This window comes from Cydia strobilella, chromosome 21 (genome assembly GCF_947568885.1).
Source record: "Cydia strobilella chromosome 21, ilCydStro3.1, whole genome shotgun sequence".
Classification (NCBI taxonomy): domain Eukaryota; kingdom Metazoa; phylum Arthropoda; class Insecta; order Lepidoptera; family Tortricidae; genus Cydia; species Cydia strobilella.
The window spans coordinates 2,089,281-2,110,468 of record NC_086061.1 but is presented as its reverse complement, the minus strand read 5'-3'; the positions used below and the strand labels follow the sequence as shown (position 1 = coordinate 2,110,468).

General features: G+C 40.7%; 2 protein-coding genes and 1 non-coding gene across 3 annotated transcripts in view; 1 reads left to right on the top strand and 2 right to left on the bottom strand.

Moving 5' to 3' along the window:
* The window catches only part of LOC134751061 (serine/threonine-protein phosphatase 2A regulatory subunit B'' subunit gamma-like), a 198,314-nt gene that overhangs the window by 116,810 nt on the left and 60,316 nt on the right, over window positions 1-21,188 (bottom strand). The gene's annotated exons all lie outside the window — the stretch shown is intronic.
* LOC134751136 (centrosomal protein of 104 kDa) lies at window positions 182-15,842 on the top strand. Its single transcript, XM_063686496.1, has 19 exons — window positions 182-538; window positions 3,906-4,064; window positions 4,312-4,447; window positions 4,855-4,942; window positions 5,315-5,495; window positions 6,151-6,362; window positions 6,827-6,991; window positions 7,570-7,880; window positions 8,302-8,452; window positions 8,956-9,182; window positions 9,392-9,529; window positions 10,201-10,332; window positions 11,279-11,492; window positions 11,736-12,137; window positions 12,242-12,659; window positions 12,936-13,032; window positions 13,198-13,337; window positions 13,871-13,963; window positions 14,065-15,842. The coding sequence occupies exons 1-19, from the start codon at window positions 499-501 to the stop codon at window positions 14,184-14,186; spliced, it is 3,426 nt and encodes a 1,141-aa protein (XP_063542566.1). The 5' UTR covers window positions 182-498; the 3' UTR covers window positions 14,187-15,842.
* Trnac-gca (transfer RNA cysteine (anticodon GCA)) lies at window positions 10,592-10,663 on the bottom strand. Its single transcript has one exon. It is a non-coding gene; the product is annotated as a tRNA-Cys (tRNA).

Sequence of the window (21,188 nt, the reverse complement as noted above, 5' to 3'; positions counted from 1 at the left end):
AGGACATAACGACCATTGTTAAAATTTCTAACACAAAAATAACCCCATGATAAAATGGGACCCTTCGTTTGTCATTAATTCCCGGCCACCCTCTAATATTCAATTAAAACGCTGCATGTAATTATACTAATTATAGGGCAGTGAGGGCAGTCCAAGCGAACCCTCGGGGAAATCCCTGAAATTAGTTTCACAAGCCGTGCATAGATGGCGCTGACGTCAAAAAGTAAAATTTTCATTAGGAGCGAACTTCGCGTCGTACTTATTGATTTTCCTCTCCGTACTGACTTCGCATTCTTCTTTCATTTCCTCGCGAGCTCTCCTGTATACCTTAACACTAAATATCCCAGTAAATGTAGTTAAACAATTCTAATAATGTCCTTATTTATGATTTGACGAATGAAGTGTCCTTTTATTTAGTGTTTTTTGTTAGTGGGGATTTTTTTTATGCTAGTGATGGGAGATTTGGGAGCAGTGGTGATGGTGGCCAGATAAAGGGATATGCCGAAACGCATCCCGTTTCACGTCGTGTACGCAACAAGTAAGTGCATCTAATATATAAATACATATCTATAAAAAATATAAAAGATACGTACATACTTAAATCATTTAAGATTTTAATGTAACTAGGTACTTAGATAGAAATTTATAAAAAATCTAGCATTTAAAAACAGCAAAAAAACAACCAAGTGTGAGTTGGACTCACGGCCTGAGGGTTCTATACCATCGACCAATGTTTAGGATTTCGTACCCGAAAAAAAATTGCAAGTAAAACTTAGTGAATACTTTTAAGGAAAACTATATCGAATATGATCGGTTAAATCATTTTTGAGTTTTGCAAAAACTCTTTCCTTCTTAGTAAAAGTGCGGCTAAGGTAAGGCCTTTTGCTTGTTACAATACAGAACACCCAAAAATATCGCCGGTTTGTGGCAGTCTATTATGACGGACATGTAACTACGGAACCCTACACTGAGCATGGCCCGACATGCTCTTGGTCGGTTTTATTATCTATCGTTCAATGACACACTTACATAATGGTATGAGATGCATACATCACTAAAGAGGACCAAAATATTTAAATTGGAACAATTCAGTATTGTACTTTATATACACATTCGTTTCAGAGCTTATCTCGTAGTGCTACGTCGTAGCGTAACAGGCTACGACTTACTTCAATACATAGTTTTCCAAATAGGTAGCAAAAATGCTTCGTTAGCCTTGCGACATTATGTCTTCATTAGCACTGAATGGGTTAAGTAGGTCTCAAGCGGTAGGCCGCTACGAACTCTCGTAGACGACGCTACGATGATCCGTAGAGCTGTGAATTATAACTACAACCATACCAGCGTAAACATAAATGTTTTGGTGTCAAGTAGCGGTACTGATAATTCCACTACATGACGCTAGATGTCGACTACGAAATAACTCGCGTTTTGGGGAAAAAACTGCTGTATGGAGTTACCACTCTTTACTTAATTATATTTCTCTATGCTACAAGCAAATGTCCGTAGGTAGAGGTATCTTTTAACAACTCTTTGCTACTAGTTAACACGATGACAAACGTAAGCACATAAAGATAGAGTTCTAATTGTAGATCCTGACCGGTATAAGAAGGAACTTAACGAAGTGCGAACGAGGGTGCGGAGTGTTAGGGTCGGCAACGCGCATGTAGCTCCTCTGGAGTTGCAGGCGTACATAGGCTGCGGAGACTGCTTACGCGGACGGACATGTCATAGGCAAAAGGAAACAAAAGACTACGCGAATGCTGCATTCGTGTCCGCGAATGTGTTAACATCAGACAGGCCGTATGCTTGTTTGCCGTAGTATAAAAAAAAGTGTGTGCGTGTAATCTACGCACGATTGAAGTAATACTTCTTTGACGTTTATCGCTATGTTGGCACTTTGACGTGTGTCCTATTGTGCGTGTCTCACTACTGAGCGTTACTTCCGTCAGAAAAAAATGAGTTACCCTCTAGTCGCGCCTAAAGAAGTTTTACTTAAAAAAAAAAAGTTTAGAACACAAGTTCCAACCCTTCAACACTGTCTTTGAATCTAAACCGATAATTGCATTAAATTATAGTACCTACAGCGAAAGAGGCATGTCAGGATCGTAGCAAGTGGAAATACTATGTATGTATGTATTATAGTACAGCAGCAGCAGTTATCTATTGTTTAAAAGTTACCTGTATAAGCAAACCATATTATAGTTTAATGTTATTATGGCAAGGTCTAAATTCGCGTGGCTCTACAGACGTGTCGAACAGCACGAACGAGCTACATCATTAATGCCTTTAATATTTAAGTGACTGCTCGAATCAATACTTTGCTTAGGGCTCGGTGACATATCGACCGGACGACCGTTTGCTGATAACGCTATTTTTTTACCCCAATTAAGGATGGTGTCATAAAGTGCATGGTCGTCCAACTCGTTGGGGGTTGTTGGCATAAAAATTTACAACAGCCTGAGCCGTGAAAGGTAGAGGCGGCTTCTTACGAGCTATTTGTTAAAAAGTTGAAAGCGTTTTTAATTGACAAGGCATTTTTTATGGTGAAAGAATTTTATACTAAGTTTAAAATGAAATGATTCCCAGTGTATTTTATTTTATTGACATTTGTATTTTTGATTTTTACTGGTTTTTTATTTTTGACATTTGTATACACCGTGTTATTTTTGATTTCCGTTAATTTTAAGGGGAGATTCTTCAGGTTAAATAAGTTTAATTTCTCTCAGAAACTAGTATTTTAACTCTTACAGTTTTTGAGATATTCAATAAATAAATTTAATTGCTGAGCCTGTGTAAAAGATTCTTCATTGCCTTCAAATTTTATTTATTTTTTAAGTTTCGTCAGTAAAGAGTTTTCCATTGATAGCTATTCACTACAAGAAGGTTACTGAGGTGAGTTAGTTTGACAATTCCGACATTACCTACTTTTCTTTCATTATGTGTCACACTAACTTTTACGTAACTCTAAAGGACCTTTTACAATGCAATATTCATTTATTTTGTATGAAAAAGGAAAAAAATATATTTTTTCGAATTTTACAAAAAGCGATATACCAGGTAGCTTCTATTAATGTACCAAGCAACGTGTCGAATTTAACGGAAATAAAAAAAACACGGTGTATATAACTATATTGTGTGTTGTGTATTTTTAATTTTATTTGTATTGCAATTTTTGACATGTGTTTTTGACATTAAAGATTGATTGATTGGTCAGTTTATGATTGAATTGCATTCATTATGTTTCCATTAAATTTTGCGGCTTGCTATACATAAACTGCTCTTATTGCTTTGTTATTAGTTTTAGTCCCGTAGTTATCACGTGTAAACTTCAGAGCCGTTTAATACTAAGACATATTTATCATAATACATTATAGGTAGATATGGAACACAGGTATTACACTGAAAGGCTGATGTAGTTGAATTGTACGCCATCATTAGGTACGGAAACATGACTCGCGAATCGCGCGACCTATTTTCCCTCAAAAAACTATTTGCATGAATCATTTCTGCAAGTCATGTAAAGGAATGGGTATACATATAAAACTCGATTAAACATTATCATGGATAATTTGTATAAGCAAGTGATTTCAGCGTTCCCTGAAATTTTAGTAGGTATTAAATATTTAAGAAAATAATATGAAATTAGTCATTTCAATCCAGAATTTTAGTATCTAAGGCAACAATAAAATTCTTCGGGAGCTATTGCCATTTAAGCTTCTTTCCTCAAAGAGGAGGTAAACCTAATCTGAGACTAATATTAGGACCCGCGTGTAAAATCGACAGGCTGTTGCATAACACAAATTCGCCACTTTTCCTTAACAAGTGCAGAACGTATCGTATCGTATATAACTTGTATTACGAAGGTATGTGTCTAAACAGACTTTATAATTCCATCATTCCAGGTGAGGACAGCGCGTACCCAGCATGCGAGCTGAACTCGCAGGGCCCGGCGGCGCGCGGCTGGCGCTCCGCGGGCGGCCCGCCGCACGAGCTGCTGCTGCGGCTCACCAGCGTCGCCAGCGTGCACAAGCTGCAGCTCCTGGCCCACCACCAGCTAATCCGTGAGTCATCTGGACCTGCTTATTCTATTTCTCTAGCTGCTCTAAGAGCCACTAATCAACGTCACTTTGTAATTCACAGAGAATCATGATAATTCCCATCTGCAATTAAATTTAGCAAGCGAACGGGTATACAAATTTCTAATTTTCTACACAGGTTAATAAACCACTGCTGGGTTTCATATTAAAACATGACAACACCTGTACTGAGCAATCTTTCAGAGAGGATTAAAATGAGCAAATTTTCCAGCATCAAGCGTGGAGGTCCTCGTATCCGGCGGCCTGGTGTCCGAGGGCGCTGCTACGCCCTGTGGAGCCACCTACACCAGCGTGGGCCGCGTCACACTCGCCAGGCCTGCGCCACAGGCCAGGACCAGGGAACTCAGGTACGGTTGACATTGAAATGCACCGCATTAACCTTGGTGATATTTGTGTTATACGGTCATGTGTCAAAAGGTGTGGCTTTATTTACCTAATGGAACTAGTCTAGACGCTTCTACCTTTAACCTTTTGGACGCCAATGATGGATATATCGGCACCGCAGGTCCAACGCCAAAGACGGATTAATCGGTCAAAGACCACAGAGCAACATAGACCTACGTGCATGTGCATAAAGTTCAATTTCAGTTTTGACACTTCGGAGACGTGGCGTCCGAGTGACAGCTTTTGTGTTTGACACGGCGTCGAAAAGGTTAAGGGATTCCTTTGTAACAGTATTTAATTGTATTAAACCGTTTTATTAAACATTAAACCGAATAATTTTTAAGGTCTAAAACTTTATAAATCTTTGTAGATCGGCAGCTCTTCCAGAACCTACCATCGCTCGATTCGTGAAGCTGAAACTCACTGGCCCGCACCCACCGGCAAACGATAACGACCAGGTAAAATACGAAGTATACCTAAAAACTCTTTGCAAAGGGAGCTAATTCCGATCAGTTGGTTAAGAGTACAACTTTCAATTTATTTTTGCTCGGGTAAGAATCACTGAGGGTCGTGGTCCTCAGTGATAAGGAAACCGATGCAAGGAGGAGGGGTAACAGGGGCGTAATAATCTATTCACTGCGTGACATCCACAGATTGAATAGCTAGGTGATTAAATTTGGTAGTCAAATTGTGCTATACAATAAGTTCTCTTGAATCACCTAACATGTCACTTAAATTATATAGTGAGCAAAACATCTAATGTTCCATTGTTCACTTGCCTCTGGATTAATGTACCTGATCATAGCTTTTTAATTAATATTGGTACGCAGGTAGCACTAATGGCAGTGAACGTGCTGGGCGAGGAGGTGGAGGACCTGGAGAAGTCGCCCGTGTCCAACAAGGAGCTGTGCTACTCACCCTACGACGACCTCGCCTTCGTCATGTATGTTGACACCGAGATCGCCGACCTGGTCAGGAGCTTGGATGAGAAGAAACGGGTCGCAGTGTGTGGTAAGCCTAATTTAGATATCTGTTTGCTCTTTGAGAGCTTTCTTTGGTGCAGGCCCACTATATAGTCCTGACTAAGGAGTATCATCAGCAGTTTCAGTTGCCGTTATACTTAATCAACTCAAACGACTAATTTACTTTTGCCAATTAGCTCCATGCATGAATTTATTTTTATTTTTGGATTTATAATTTATATCGTTGGAACACCGGAAATGATAAAAATACTTTTGTAAACCTTAACATTATTTTATTAAAAAAATATTTAAAATGTTGAAAATTTTTGAGCGGTTGAAACGCTCATATTTTTTGGCGCGAATTCGACAGAGATGACGTCACACGTTGGGCGGCCCAACTGATGTTTGCTACTAATGACACTAATCTGTCGAACGCGTGACGTCACGTGGCGTTTCGAGCGTTTCGCTCACTAGCTTTTCGCGGGAAAATTTTTGTACTTTTTATTTATAATTTTAAGTGATTAAATGGTAATTTAAAAACGGAAATGCATTTGTAACATGATATAACGGTAACAAACATCCGAATAAAACATATTTCGTTCAAATATAAACTTCATGCATTAGGCTAATTATTAGAATCAGAACTTAATTTGCAGTAGTAGTAGTTTAGGAATTCACGTCAGCATATTCCTTTTGTCGTATAGAAGAGCGATTCGAATACGCTCGGCGCCTGAAGTCAGCAGGCGCAGCGCTGGCGGCGGCGGGCATCAGGGTCGGGCGGTGGCGGCTGCGCAAGCGTACGGCGGCGGCGCGCGACGACTTCGAGCTGGCGCGGCGCATGCGGGACCGCATCGCGGACGCGCTCGCCGGGATCAAGGATGATCCGGCGCTCATGAGGCTGTTTGAGGAGGAAGGGGTAAGAAGCTCATCAGCTACACAAGCATCAAGATGTTTGAAAAAGTTTCAAGCGGACTACAATTTTCTTAAAAAAATCTTCCTGTTTCAAAGTCGGTTAAAAATGTAGGCTACGTCAACCGTATTTCATAATGATAGCACTTCACTTACAAAAATCGGCTCAATAGTTTTGACGTTTCGGAACAACGACACAAACATACGATACGTGTACGTAATTAGTCTGACTATAAGAGCGTTAGGCATAAGAGAGACCCCACACTAGCGTCTTCCGAGCGTCCGCGTCTAGTCAACTTTGTTCTATGGCTGCTGCTCGACGTAACGTTGGCGCAACAGCGCAGCGACGTCATTTCCCATAGCGCTGACTAGACGCCGAAGCTCAAAAGACGCTAGCCCGGTGGCCCTAAAAGATCGCGGGAGGTTGAGAGATAAATGAAGATAAAAGAGAAAGAAAAACACATTTTCCAGCCGGACACCCGCAACGACTCGTCCATGGCGCAAGAGTATGATTTCTCCCACCACCTGTCTCCGTCCGTGGCCACCGGCGCGCTCAGCCTCGACATCCCGTCGCCCGTGCCGCCCCTCGATGAGCCCGACTGCCAGGAACAGGAACAGGAAGAAGATGAACATGATGTGCCCGTAAGGATTGATTGTCTTACACAAAAGCCCACCTTTATTGTAGGCAGGTTTACCAACTTAACATTTATCACTTGATATCTAAAAAATCCGTAAGAATCAAAAGGTGGCTGTTTTGAATAGACAAACATTCTAAAGTCTATTAAATTTTCTCTGTCGTAGTAGATATAAGATCAGGGTCACGAAATACAACAGTATGTAAGTAAGCAACATTGCTCTGAATACTCAAAAACAGCATTGTGTTTCAGTCCCCAATCAAAAAATTGCACGAAGAAGCTCAACTAGAACCCCAGCTCTTCCAAAATGAACAACCAACGCAGCAACAATACCAGCAACCATTACTACAAACTACCCACCATGAGAAAATGAAAGAAGAAGCACAAAGAAGGGATGAATTTGAACAGAAAGAAGAAATGCAAAGAATGGACGAGCTTCAGAGACGAGAAGAGGTCCAGAAGAGAGAAGACGTCCAGAGGAGAGAAGAAGTCCTGAGGAGAGAAGATTTTCAGAGGAGAGAAGAGACCCAGAGGAAAGATGAGACCCAGAGGAGAGAAGATACCCAGAGGAGAGATGAGGTCCTAAGGAGAGAAGAGATCCAGAGGAGAGAAGAGACCCAAAAGAGAGATGAGGTCCTAAGGAGAGAAGAGATCCAGAGGAGAGAAGATACCCAGAGGAGAGAAGAGACCCAAAAGAGAGATGAGGTCCTAAGGAGAGAAGAGATCCAGAGGAGAGAAGAAGAAGAGTTGAGGAAAGAGACTGATAGTCCTAGGAGGAGTATAACGCCTAACGCTGCCAATGGCACTTTGGTGCGGCGGAGGAATAAAAGCGCGGGGCCTAGATCTACCTTCGAAGCGTATGAAGAAAGACTACTTCCAGCATTGAGACAGTAAGTAACGTTCCATTTAGATATCGACAGTATAGAATGGTAAAATAAAATGAGAAATAATGACAGTTTTCTAAATAAAATCATGAATGATGCCAAGGATCTTTAATTTTGAGTCGCTTAACTTCAAACTGTCTGTCTTCAATCGGCACGAATTCCTGGAACAGTGTCTTGAGGACCTCGTTGGCCTGGCTGTACACCGAGAACACCTTGTCCCTGAGGGCCCGCTGCAGCAGCAGGGCCAGATTAATGTCAGATTATGCGATTTTGGTATTAAGAGGTAATAGGATATATATTTGCTGAGAGGGTCGAATGGATTTACCCCGAGTTAATCGTTAAATCGCAATATAGGAATTTCTAAATACTATCTGATCTTCAATACTATCTGTTTTTCCCAATATGGTGACATATGGATTTATTTCAGTTCTCACACGAATGAGTACCTTCGCGAGGCGCGCGAGGAGGATTGCAGCGGCGGCGGCAGCGCCTCCTCCCACCCGCGGCCACCTCACAAGCTCAACGAGCGGGAACGCAAGCAGGCTGCCTTGCCCATACTCATCTTCGGCTATCCTATTGTAAGTATAACCGGTACTTTTTACTTAAAGTACAATCTTATCCATACGTTTTTCTTAGCAACCTGATCTAGAGCGCCAACATCCCGCAAGGTATTTAAAATGGTAACCTTAGTAAGGTTTAAGAGCGTCATACCAAACCCCGTTCAATCAGTATAGACCCAGAATCAATGGGCAGAAATCGCCTATTTCTTCTCACTAATTGATACACACACACTTCAAAACAAAAGTTGTTACTGTAAGTTAAGGATACTTGGAGACTCATTTCTAGTTGTGCTTTACAAGAGGTAAATCCCACCGTAGTTTTGGCCTTTAATAAAATGGTGGGTATTATTTTCACCAATTAAAATCTAAATAATCCACAGACCTGAAATTTTTATGCTTATGTCATCCAGTTCTGTGAAATAATCTAAATTATTTGTCATTTGCCCCTGTTTCAATATTGTTGATTTAGTCTACTAGCCTTGCAAATACCACTGAAATAACCAAACTACTTAATTTTTTAGGTAGAAAAATTCTATTCCAAAAACTACCTGGATAAGGAGGAAGGATTGGCACGATTGCGCGCCGAGCTGACATCTCCATCCAACGGCAGCACGAAAACCTCACCCAACAAGACGGCGCGAGCGGCGGCCCTGCTGCTGCAGCGGGCCCTCAGGGACAAGGTGTTCTCGGTGTACAGCCAGGCCAACGAGGTCCTCAAGACACTCTTCCAGGAATTCGTGCCGAACAGGTGAGGATCGTTTGCAGCGATATACTACTCAGTCGGAGCTGATTGTTGGATTCATCACAGCTATTGGATGAGATATACAAACGACTATGATGCTCGACAATTAAATTTTCTCTTATAGAGTAAACCTCACCTTGTTCATATATATCACGACGATTAGATTTGTAATTGACATCTCTAAAATTACAACACGTATTAATAAAATGGTTCAGGGTGTGCGCAGCTGAAGTAGGCCGGTGCCTGGAGAAGCTACTTCCAGAGCTGCTACGCGCCTGCGGAGACCCGGCGCCCAGAGTCCACTCCACCGCGCAGCACACCGTGCTCACTGTCGCTGACTGCCCGCAAGTCAGGTGAGTTACTAATATCGGCAACATCTTACATCGTCTACAATCTGTACTCGTTTTTTATCGTGGCTATTCTTTCGTGATTCTTATGTGGATACCAATAATTGGCAAGATTTATAGCAAAGACTGATTTTGTCGAGGAGCTAAATATTGATCATGAATGACATCACACTAATTTTGAATCTCTTTCTGAGGAGTGGATCTCTTGAAATAAACTCAACAGCTGGTATAATACGTTCCTGCCACTCATCATGCCGAAAGAGACAGCAACCAACGTGACGTCATTAAATGTCATACTTCGTCTTAATAAAATGAGTAAGATGGGACATCCAGTTAGTCTTTGGTTTATAGAGAAAAGGACCCTCAGAAATACACTGAAAACCAATTTTAGAAATTTACCTAAGTAGTACTTAATAATACTGAAAATGTGTACATTTAACCAGCTATCTGGACAATATCACGAGTAATTACTACTGTACCAACCGGCGCAAAAAAGACGAAAAAGTATCTAGTACACTCTCGAAGAGATGATGGTATAGAATTCAATAATTTGACAGAGTAAACCGTGAAGGACTTGTCATAGGAACGGTGTTTGTGAGGTGAAATACACAGAGAGAAATTAGAGAACGGAGTGCTTGTTTATATGATAATGATAATAATAACTCCGGTTGTTGCAGGGCGCTGCACATAATTCCTCAACAGCTGGTGCGCGCGGTGCCAGCCTCCATGCACCCGCGCCTGGCGCTCTCCCGCTTGCAGATCCTGGAGCAACTCATACTCAGCCACGGCATCTCTACCGATAAGAATAGGTAATGCTTCTTACTAGTTTGGCGTTATGGCTAGTTTTACATTTAAAGAGAACGACTTTAACAAAATGGTGACGTAGGTATCAACTTGATAGGTTGCTTGCGACTTTGCGTAAAATGTTAAATCTCTACTCACAAAGTCATTCCGTCTGTACCCTTTTCTTTTAATGCGCTTTTCATCAATAGACAGTCAAGAGAAAAAATTATTAAAAAATAAAACAAATAAATTTGTACATTTATACGGAATCCAAAAATATATCTTAGGGGACACCCGGATTTGAACCGGGGACCTATCGATCTGCAGTCGATTGCTCTACCACTGAGCTATATCCCCGTCTACTGTCTCGTTGAAAATGACGAATAGGTACTTATCAAGCACTCTAGTTGTGAAATTGATGAACGATGACTAATTAACGTCGGCTAAGAAACTTACGTCAGATGTTATCATTTAATACGTGTTTTATACCGATATATTTGCAGTGTTTCTTTTTCATCATCATCATCATCAAATTCATAAATTGATATCTAAATAAATGCACTAAATCTTTGGTTATCAAGCGTTAATAACGTTAGACGATTCGTGCGACAAACGTAAACTTACTAAGTACCTAAGTACAGACAGCAGACGTAGCTCAGATTTGACTTCAATTCCATTTTGCATATTAGGCCTGCTTAATTTTTATAATTTAATTTAATTTATTTATTTGGCGAACATAAAGTACCTAAGTACCTAAGTACAGACAGCAGACGTAGCTCAGATTTGACTTCAATTCCATTTTGCATATTAGGCCTGCTTAATTTTTTTGATGCTGACTATTCAAGACACTACACCCGATTGCACTTATAGAATAGAATAGAATACTTTATTCGTAAACACACACAGACAATAGACATACATTAAAAGAACATGAAAATAAAGTGTGTTATGATGTATTGATGTCTGTTGTAGCGGGCTGACCGTCCGTCGTCTCGCCGAGTGCGGCGCGGCGGGCGCGCAGCACGCCGCCGGCTCCGTGCGCGCCGCGGCCGAGCGCATCCTCCTCGCCGCCTACGCGCGCTCACCAAGAGTAGTCAGGGCTCAACTGCCGCCCGACGATGCTGTCACGCGCCGCAATCTCATCTATAGACATTTGTTCCAACAGTTCGACAGGATTGACATGCAGGTTGGTATCAGGGTCACACAATTACTTTAGATTGATTGCAACAGACGTTAGGCTGGCGTTGTGGGCTATGTCCTTGTTTCCCTTAGAGTAGTCAAGAACTCCTCCTCGGTGATACCATCACACACCGCATTTTATCTGTCATTAGTAATTTCACTGGATTTCCTTGCCTCTTTTGGAGGTGTGTCCTTTTTGGTGCGAATATATTAATATTTACAAGCTTTTATGACAACACTGTTGTTACAGAAAATTCTAAACCAAGCGCCTTCAGAAGAACAGCTCCTGAATGGCGACCAATCAGCATCTCACTCCGCCGCAGAAACCGCGAGCGTCGCCCAATCCACGCGCAGCGGCACCACCAGCGGCATGACCTCGTCGTTCGGGATGACGTCATCCATCGGAGCCACTTCCTCCTACAGCCTCAAGTCCATGGCATCGAGTATCAGTGGGGCTACACTGGCACCATCCAGCTTAAGTGGAAGTTACACTACCTCCAAGTCAAAGAGCAGCCTTAAAAAATCTCCTACGAAGAGATATACTCCAAGCAGAGCTGTTAAGGATTTCGCAAACTATCCTTGTTATAATAAACTGAGGTTAGACAGTGCTGTGAGTCCAAAACATTCTCCAAGATCCAGTGCTGCCGAGAAGGTAATTTTAAAATACAATAACGCTTCTTAAAATAACTTGTACATAAAATTCAAGAAACTAACGGCTGAGCAGCTCTTAATTCGCAATGGTATATTTTCTCCCAGGTTCATTTCCAGGACAGGGAAGAGGAGCCACCAGTGGTGTACCGGCGCACAAACCGCAACGCAGATAACCGCCACTCCATGATCCACTACGATCACGAAAACTCCAAGCCACAACTCAAAGAACGACCCATCACTGTTTACGAACCTCTACACTTGGAATACAGAGACTCTCCGTCTTTAGGTTCACCTAAAAACTCCAGAATGGACGTGCGGAGCATGGACTCTCTGCCTATGGATTCACCACAAATGTCCAGAATAGATTTGAGATGTGACTCTGATAGCAGGAGCTTGGATTCTCCTAAAGTAAAAGCGGAGTATTATAGGGAAGCGGTGCTGGAATCTCCTAAGCTGGTAGCTGGATTAAGGAACTTACAACTGGATGACAGTCAGATGGACGAGAGCGGTTACTACAGCCCTGGTAAGTATTTAGCCATAGCATTTATCTGGTTTATTAGACATTTTTTAACATTCCGGTTCTCTATAATGTGTCTAAAATTACGCCGAAAAGTTTTATACCAAGTATACCACCGTCAACTGCAGTCCACCAAATAAACATTCAAGGACCCATTAAATTTCAGGGCCAGTATGGACCATGGTAACAACTTCTTTGGCCCTGTTATTCATTTTGTCAGACGGAATCACCTTAAAAATTTCACGGAGAGACAAATATTTTTTGAGGATAATGATGTGGCAGGGCGGCGGCAGCAGGCCGTGAGCGAGACGCACTTCGAGTCGTACGAGCGCGGAGCGGGGGACGTGAGCAGCGACACCACGCCCGAGCCGGTCTGCAAGTAAGTTCCGAATATTGTGAGACTTCAAACGACAAAAAACGCTCTTTCTGAGTCCATTTTGTCTGACCACTATATATTCTAGCCTTCGTATCTCCTGACTTTGGTTATGTTAGGGAAGAGACATGACGTAGACATTTACTGTAACTTAAATCTGTACTATTTCAGTACGACCTGCACTTGGTGCGGGCGACGCGTGCGCGCGGACGGGCTGGAGGCGCACTACTGGCGGCGCTGCGTGCTGCTGGCGCGCTGTCCCAGCTGCCGCGTGGCCTTGGAGGCGAGGGTGCTGCATGTACACTTGCTGGGTAAGCACGCAAACTGAGTGAATGCTCGAGCGGCGACGTCTACAATACATTATGCAAATGCGACCGCCCTGACAGCTGCTCAAATTTCTTAAACGCGCCAGTAGTTGCAAGCCACTGAGGTTGTAGGTACATTAAATATAATCAGATATGAATGGAATCAAGGCGTCTAGTACTAGCCGTTATAAAAATCTCTCCTAATTTCTTCCATTTTTATTACCACATCAATCACAGCAACTTGATGATATAGTGTCCCTACTCTCTCTAAACCTCGATTAAGGCTGGAAGTCGTATTAAAAGTCGAGTTACTATCATTGTCCGTTCCGAGAACTTACCGCGCAGTTGCGCCAACGTTGCGTCGAGCAGCAACCATACAGTCGTCTCGTCAGCACTATGGAAAATGGTGTCGCTGGGCGGTTGCGCCAACGTTGCGTCGAGCAGCAACCATAGAGTTGACTAGGCGCCGATGCTCGGAAGACGCTAGTGTCGGGTTTCCCTAAACCTCGCTTTAAATTATTTGTTATTGTTATTTGCAGAAGAGTGCTCAATGGGCGAGGGATCGTGGAAGGCGTGCGCTAAATGCGGCGCGGCGCTGTCCGTGGGCGATCCAGAATACCACAACTGCATTCGTTAGTATATACACAATTCACTACCCAACAAACACAATACACACAGATTGTTAATTTAGTATTGTTAATTTTCCTAACAAACGATTTCTTGTGTGCAACAGCATTAGGCATGGACGAGTGGAAGTGTCCGTACTGCCTGACGAACGTGCTGGCCCGCGACCTGCCCTGGCAGCGCCACCTCATGCAGTGCCCTAGAAACCCACGGCTTAGCAAAACCTCGTAACGTAAGGAATAGATCTAATCTGAGATTGTTTTATTTTCAGAAAAGTCAATTTTCATAATTATAACGCATAGAGGGCCTTATTGAGAGTAACGCACACATTCAAAGGTGCGATAGATAGAGGCAAATAACGCCTATGATTGCGCCATCTTTGTACGAATTTAAGGCTGTCCATTGACTGTCCATGTATTGTTTTCACAGTTTGAATTAGATACTCATTTAGACTTTAACAAGATCTCAGTAGATATTAGATAGTTATAACTAATTTAATTAGATAATTTCTCTTAAAATCATGAAATGATATGCAACTAGTTGACCGGCCAAATTTGAACTTAAACTTCTAATACGTAAAGTCCATTTTGAAATGATTAAAATATGAATTTAAAGGTATAGGTAATTAGATGACAAGTTACAACAAATATATAACAGATAATCTTGGTAGAACTTCATAATTAAACTTTTTTTTAAATAAATATGCGATTAAAGGGTAGTTAATTTGTTCAGGTTTAATAGCACGCATATATCGGACAGTTTAAAAAATGTTTAATCTCTAAATTATGTTTTGGGGAATATATGAAATTTAAGGCACAGCTTTCCTCCACTGCTACCGTCCACAATTCTAGAATCCGTCTTACAAATGCTCAGTTACGCTTATAATTTAGTATTAAAGTTTAACAAACTCTGTCCTGTATTTTACTTATAAATATGCACTATTTACGTTTAGAACATGGCCATAACTATATAAGTATGCACATTTTAGTTAAACGTTAATATATTGTTAACAAAAAGTTTTTTAAACTTAGTTACATTGTTGTTATTAATTTTATGACCATTTGTTTCCATTATATTGATATTATAATGTGTTACTTACAATCTATGGTAGAGACTAATTTGTTCATTTATTGAAGTTAGTATTTTCCATTAGATGTCACAAAGAGTCATTAGTTAAACGTATGACCGCCATTTTATTTCATTACCAGCAGTAAACTTGACAGAATTTCGCTAGAAATTAGTCGTTCATGGTTTAGAGTACAATCAAAACTTGTAGATCAAAAATCAATAGCTACCAAACTGCGCGAACTAGTTTTAGTATAGTTTTAACGTAGTCGTAATAGCTAATGTTAACTAGCGTAGCCACATCACCCACTGTGATAGGGTCGAGTTTTCGTTAAATCAGGAATAAAGCGCGGGACTTCGTTGACGGTTTAGATTTTAACTTAAATTTAAGATTCATATAACTATTAATCAGTCCACTTCAGTTTCTTGGTATATGTTCGCACATTTTGAATTGTCGGAATTTGAATTTTCTAGATTATCTCAGTATGTATACACAGACCATTTAACCACTGGATTCTGCATGGTCTAAATATTTCACAGATCGTAGGAATGGAAATGATTTCCAAGCACAGGCTTAGTTGGCGTCTTACTGTTGCGGTCATACCCTCTTATTCATAAAAATTTACAGGCCTGATTTTGTTAAATTATGTTTTATACCTTTCTTACAAATACATAAGTCAAAATGACAGATAAAGACAAACGATTCATAGCTAAATCAGGCATGTAACGCGTTTATGAATAACGCCAATAGTATTTACTATTTTTAATTTATCAAACAGATCATGAGAGCATATGCAATATGCAAGCGATACTATAAATATTTAAATTAAATGAAAAATGGTAAAATTCACCGCTTCGGGCAAGATTCGAACTTGTGATTAACAGGTACACCGGTCCAATAGCTCTGAACCAACTGAGTTACCAAAAAGTTTGTAGTATCGCTTGCTGCATATTGTTACTGGCAAATTCTCAATATAACTTAAGACTTCGGTGCCGTTAATATAGATGTAAATATTGTATCTAGCATACAATATTTACATCAATAAATGAAAAGACTCTTTAGAGTACACTTTGTTGACAATCTATGGTTGTCTCTATATTTATAGTTTTAAAGAGCTGGCACCGTTGGATTTTCTTCAAACAGAAACAAATTACTACACATGCAGAATTCGTTGATATTTTGGACTGTTATGAACGTCTTGCGGCTGAAGCTGTTGGCGCGGTTAGCTCAAATGTGCGATATATATCACTGTTCCAACCGAACTTAGCTCAAAAATACGTTGACAATATTTTTACTGCGGCATATTGTTGGTAATTTTAACAAATGTTTGCGTTTGGGTATCAAAGCTAAAGGAGATTTTTTTGAAGACAGTATGATTGGCTTTAATAAATTGATTCAATTTTTAGTTACATTTTGAAAAAGACGTGTATGTAAGAAAAATATTCCTAAAAATTCTTTGTCAACTAATTTTTGGGCTTCTCTGTATTTACAATTATACAATACTCGTAGTATAAGTTAACTACATAAGCTGTACATAATATGACCGTACACACGTAAATACGTAGTCACTATCACGACTTGGAAGAATTCTAAATGATTATAAATAAGTATTAACCTAAACAGAGAACAAGCGCGCTGAAGCGTTGAGTGTGTGGTGTGAGATTACAAGATATAATGAGGAACAGTGTAACACAGTGTGATAAGGGTAAAGTGTGGACTGAACGAAGATGTAGGTAGGTGTAATGTAGACACGTGGAAATAATGAGTGAAAGAAGGCTAACAAAGAGAGTGTATAAGGGAGAAAGGGTGAAAGTGAAGGAAACGAAAGAGGTATGTCAGGATCGTAGCAAGTGGAAATCCGTGGTCTCTGCCTACCACTCCGGGAAATAGGCGTGATTATATGTATGTATGTAACCTAAATAGACATGTAAATATTAGGTACGCGACAAGTAAAGGAAAATGTTAACTAGAAGTAAACTCCCTTCGTCCTGTTTTGCTTATTTTGTAAGAATTTCACTCGCAAATATCATTCATTTAATTTCAATAGGTTTATCTATATTAAATCATTTTACGGTTTAGACTCACTTGTTTTAGTCACTCGCGCGACATGTTTCGGAGAGCCTAGGTCTCCTTTCTCAAGCACTAATAGTGCGAGCAGCGTTCACGACGACCGTGTGTTGCGTACTGCCGCTGCCGCGCGCCGCGTCGCTCGCTGCGCGCGCGCCGAGAAAACCGGTTGGGGGAGGTCTTGCGCTATCGTTGTAGGCGGGCACAGTGGTGTGTTTGGGTTTGGGTCACCTAACACTTGTAGCGCCACACAGCACGAACTCACTATGTCCACTACACTGTCACAACACTCACCGGCATTCTGCTGAGGAATCACAGGCTTCCATGCTGGCGGCACAGCCCAGCCGCTATCCCGATTGAAATTAGGGCGCCGCCCAATCTCGATCGCTTCACGTATTTTACGTGGTACGTAGCATTTTTCTCGTACCAGTAATCTCGCCTTGTCAAACCGAAGATAGTGCGACGCGCCTGTATCTAGGGCGTGCTCTGCCACTGCGGAGTTGCTGCATTCCATCTTCTTAACACTCCGTATGTGTTCTAACAGTCTAGTGGACACGTTGCGTCCGGTTTCTCCTATGTAGGATTTACCGCAGTCGCATGGTATCTCGTAGACGCCCGGGTTACCCAGCGGATCCTTGTCCTTTGGAGAGCGCAGCACATTTCTAATCTTTTATTTATTATACAAGTGAGGTTTATCTATGTTTATTTACTCAAAGGTCCATGTCCTCTCTCTTTTACTCTCTTCGTATATTCGCTTCTATCTCACACAAGTTGATGATTTTTCTTTAACATTCTTTCTCATAATCTTTGTTTTGAAGAACTTCTAACTGGTATACAATTTGGTCGTTTGAGCCGCATACGTAATGCAACTTCAAATCTTCTACGTCCTACTCCAACATTATTTATATTCCAATTTTTTTGTGATTATAACCATTAGTTTTGAAGTTGTTTCATTCTTCAGGCAACTTTTGCTTGGTATGTTTTAGAACGAATCATCACTGTTTTCGATTACATAAAAAGCTGTCTATGGTAGTTAAATGTATACTAATTACGGGTTCATGTGGACAAGATGAATTTGTAGTTGTCATTGTCTACTGCAAGAAAGGGCGGAAGTTTAATAGTGTTAACACCGCAAACACACAATATAGGTAGAATAGAAGGTAGTTTGTTCTTGATTTTATAGTGTATGGCTTAGAGTAGGATACATAAATAACACGTAAGGATACTTAGTTTAGTAAAACAACAAAAGTTCACTACGAATGCTCTTCCTTAGTAGAACAGTGCCATAGTGTATTAAGTGAAATAAGTATCGGTAGAGATATTTACGTTATTAACCCTTTGAGCGCGTTACGTCATAAACAAAAAACGTCACTCACACGCCAAGGTCACGGGCGCAACCTTACTTGAATGAAAGTCTGAAGGTTACTTTGACAGCGTACGCTATAACACTTTTAGTTGTCCATGGCGCTGTGGGCACGACTAGTTAAGACGTCTTCTTAGGGTTCAAAATGCTAATAGTTAACAATTTGTTTGTTTTACAGCTTAATAACATTTTCAATAAGTTGGTTATTAACCTTCTCGACGCCGTGTCAAACACAAAAGTTGTCACTCGGACGCCACGCCACCGAAGTGTCAAAACTGAAATTGAACTTTATGCGAATGCACGTGGGTCTATGTTGCTCTGTGGTCTGTGACGGATTAATCGGTCTGTGGCGTTGGACCTGCGCTGCCGATATATCGGTCATTGGCGTCCAAAAGGTTAATTGAATTTTTTATTCCTCGTTTTCATTGATTTTGAGAGTAATACCATATTCATAATTTGAATTACATTTCATTTGATTTGAATTATAGTATTAAGTAGTTAAGTTTCGTTTTTTACAAAAATTCAATATTTTAGGAACATAACTTAGTATTTATAATATGTAATCATCAAGTAAAGGGTCAAAAGCGCCGTAAATGAATAGGTAGTTAAATAGTTGTATGTAATAATATGTTCACAATACTTAGTGTATATTTCAGCAGCATGTGTGAAAACTGAAGTGGCTCCAAGATGGTCAGCTCACTACCTACCTAATTCAGAAGTTATTGTCTAAAGCAGGTGTTCTATTAATACACAGTAATAATAATAATAATAAGAACGGTCTCATAGCAAAGAGTTTCGACTAACATCTAGAGACTCTCGCTGGGTGGTTGGATCAAGGGTCAGATGCAGAAGGCGGTGATCTTGGACACGGCGCGGATAGTCCGCCGGTTCCTCTCTCTGCGGCCCTGACCACCGGTAGCTTGGGCCTTGCCCCGCTGCTGGCGGCACACTAGGTTAGGTTTTTTATATGTTTATAAGTATTTTGTATTGTTTTTGTGTGTTTTTGTATTTTACTTTTATATTCGTTATAAAATCCTAACCTAAGAAAAATGATAAAAAAGATAATAATAATTCAGCCTATATACGTTCCATTATATATAGACTATATTTGACTATATTTCAAATTATACTGTGTATCCTTATTCCATTAAGGATACACAGTCTTGGGTAATTCAGCATTGAAAGACGTTACAATTCAAATACCTGGGTAGCCAAATCCGAAGCGATAATCGCCTTGCCTCAGAGATTTCATCACGCATAGCCAAAGCTGCAGCCACATTTGGAAAATTAAACCAACGCGTTTGGAAGTCGCACGATCTAAAACTCCAAACCAAGCTTTCTGTGTACAAGGCCATGGTGCTTCCAATACTTACGTACGCTTCAGTCTTGGTGCCTGTACAAGGGAGACATCAGAAAGCTTGACACTTTCCACATGCGTTGTTTACGCAGCATACTTAGAATTGAATGGCAAGATCGTGTGACTAACACGGAGGTATTACGTCGAGCCAATATGTCCGGTATGGAGGCCATTCTAATAAAAAGCTAACTAAGATGGAGTGGCCACGTCTGTCGCATGGATGACTGTAGACTCCCTAAATCCGTTTTCTATTCGGAACTCAAGGATGGGAAACGTAGCCACGGGGGGCAGTTTCTGCGGTATAAAGACGTTCTCAAGCGCCATCTCAAAGCTTGCGACATCCCATCTGAGCGTTGGGAGGAGCTTGCGGTTAAGAGACCGGAATGGCGCAATAGGGTAAGAGAAGGTGTAGCTACTTTCGAAGAAGCTCGACTTGAACACCTGGACCAAAAGCGCCTTCAACGGAAGTCTCGACCTAAGCCGTCCTACGCATATACTTATAATGAACAAGGGAAGCTTTATTGTACACAGTGCGACCGGATATTTAAAACAAAGTTCGGTTTTGCGAGCCATATACGTGCTCATCAGAGAAGTTTGTAAAGGTCGCCGTTGTCGATTATGTATTGTACCATATTGACTTGTGCTTTTGAATTACGGTGGCTTAGCTACGAAATAAACATATAAATACCAAGGTCCGTCTTGAGGCCACTCAAGAAAGTTAAATAGGTAAACATTTTTAATGAAATATGGGCGTTATCTGTCTTGATATGCGATAAGTTAATCGATTAAAACAAAATACACATGAACCTCAACGATAATAGAATCAAGAAATATCTAAATATTTTTTACAGTACATATGGTGCTACTTTCTCGCACTAGTGCGTAAAGTGCGCTTTTTGTGCATATGTCGAAAGTTTATTCTTTATTGTATTGCAGTCATGTTCATAATACATTAGGTGTTACAGTTTGAGGATGGTAGGTACATGACACCCTGTCTGGGCACTCACACTTTAAAGGGCGATATGTACTGTAAAACGTTGTTCGATACACGTGAGGTAATTCGCAACTCGTGTCGATTTACAACACTCCCTGCGGTCGTGTTTTAATTTATCGCCACTCGTTTCGAATTTCCTCTTTTCCGCACTTGTATCGAAAATAACTATTGTTATTTAAAGACTTCTTCTAAATCTAATTCGATTATTATAAAATAAGGTCGCTCCTTCCTATACTTGGGTCATTCCTGTGTCTGTAAAAAACTCCAGGTTGGATTTTCGTCGTAAGTATCCATTAGTAGATTAGTTTATATAGCTGTGTGCGTTTGATGAGCATGAAATGAGATTGAAAAGACCGAAGTGTGTCTCGTGAACATACAATCAAAAG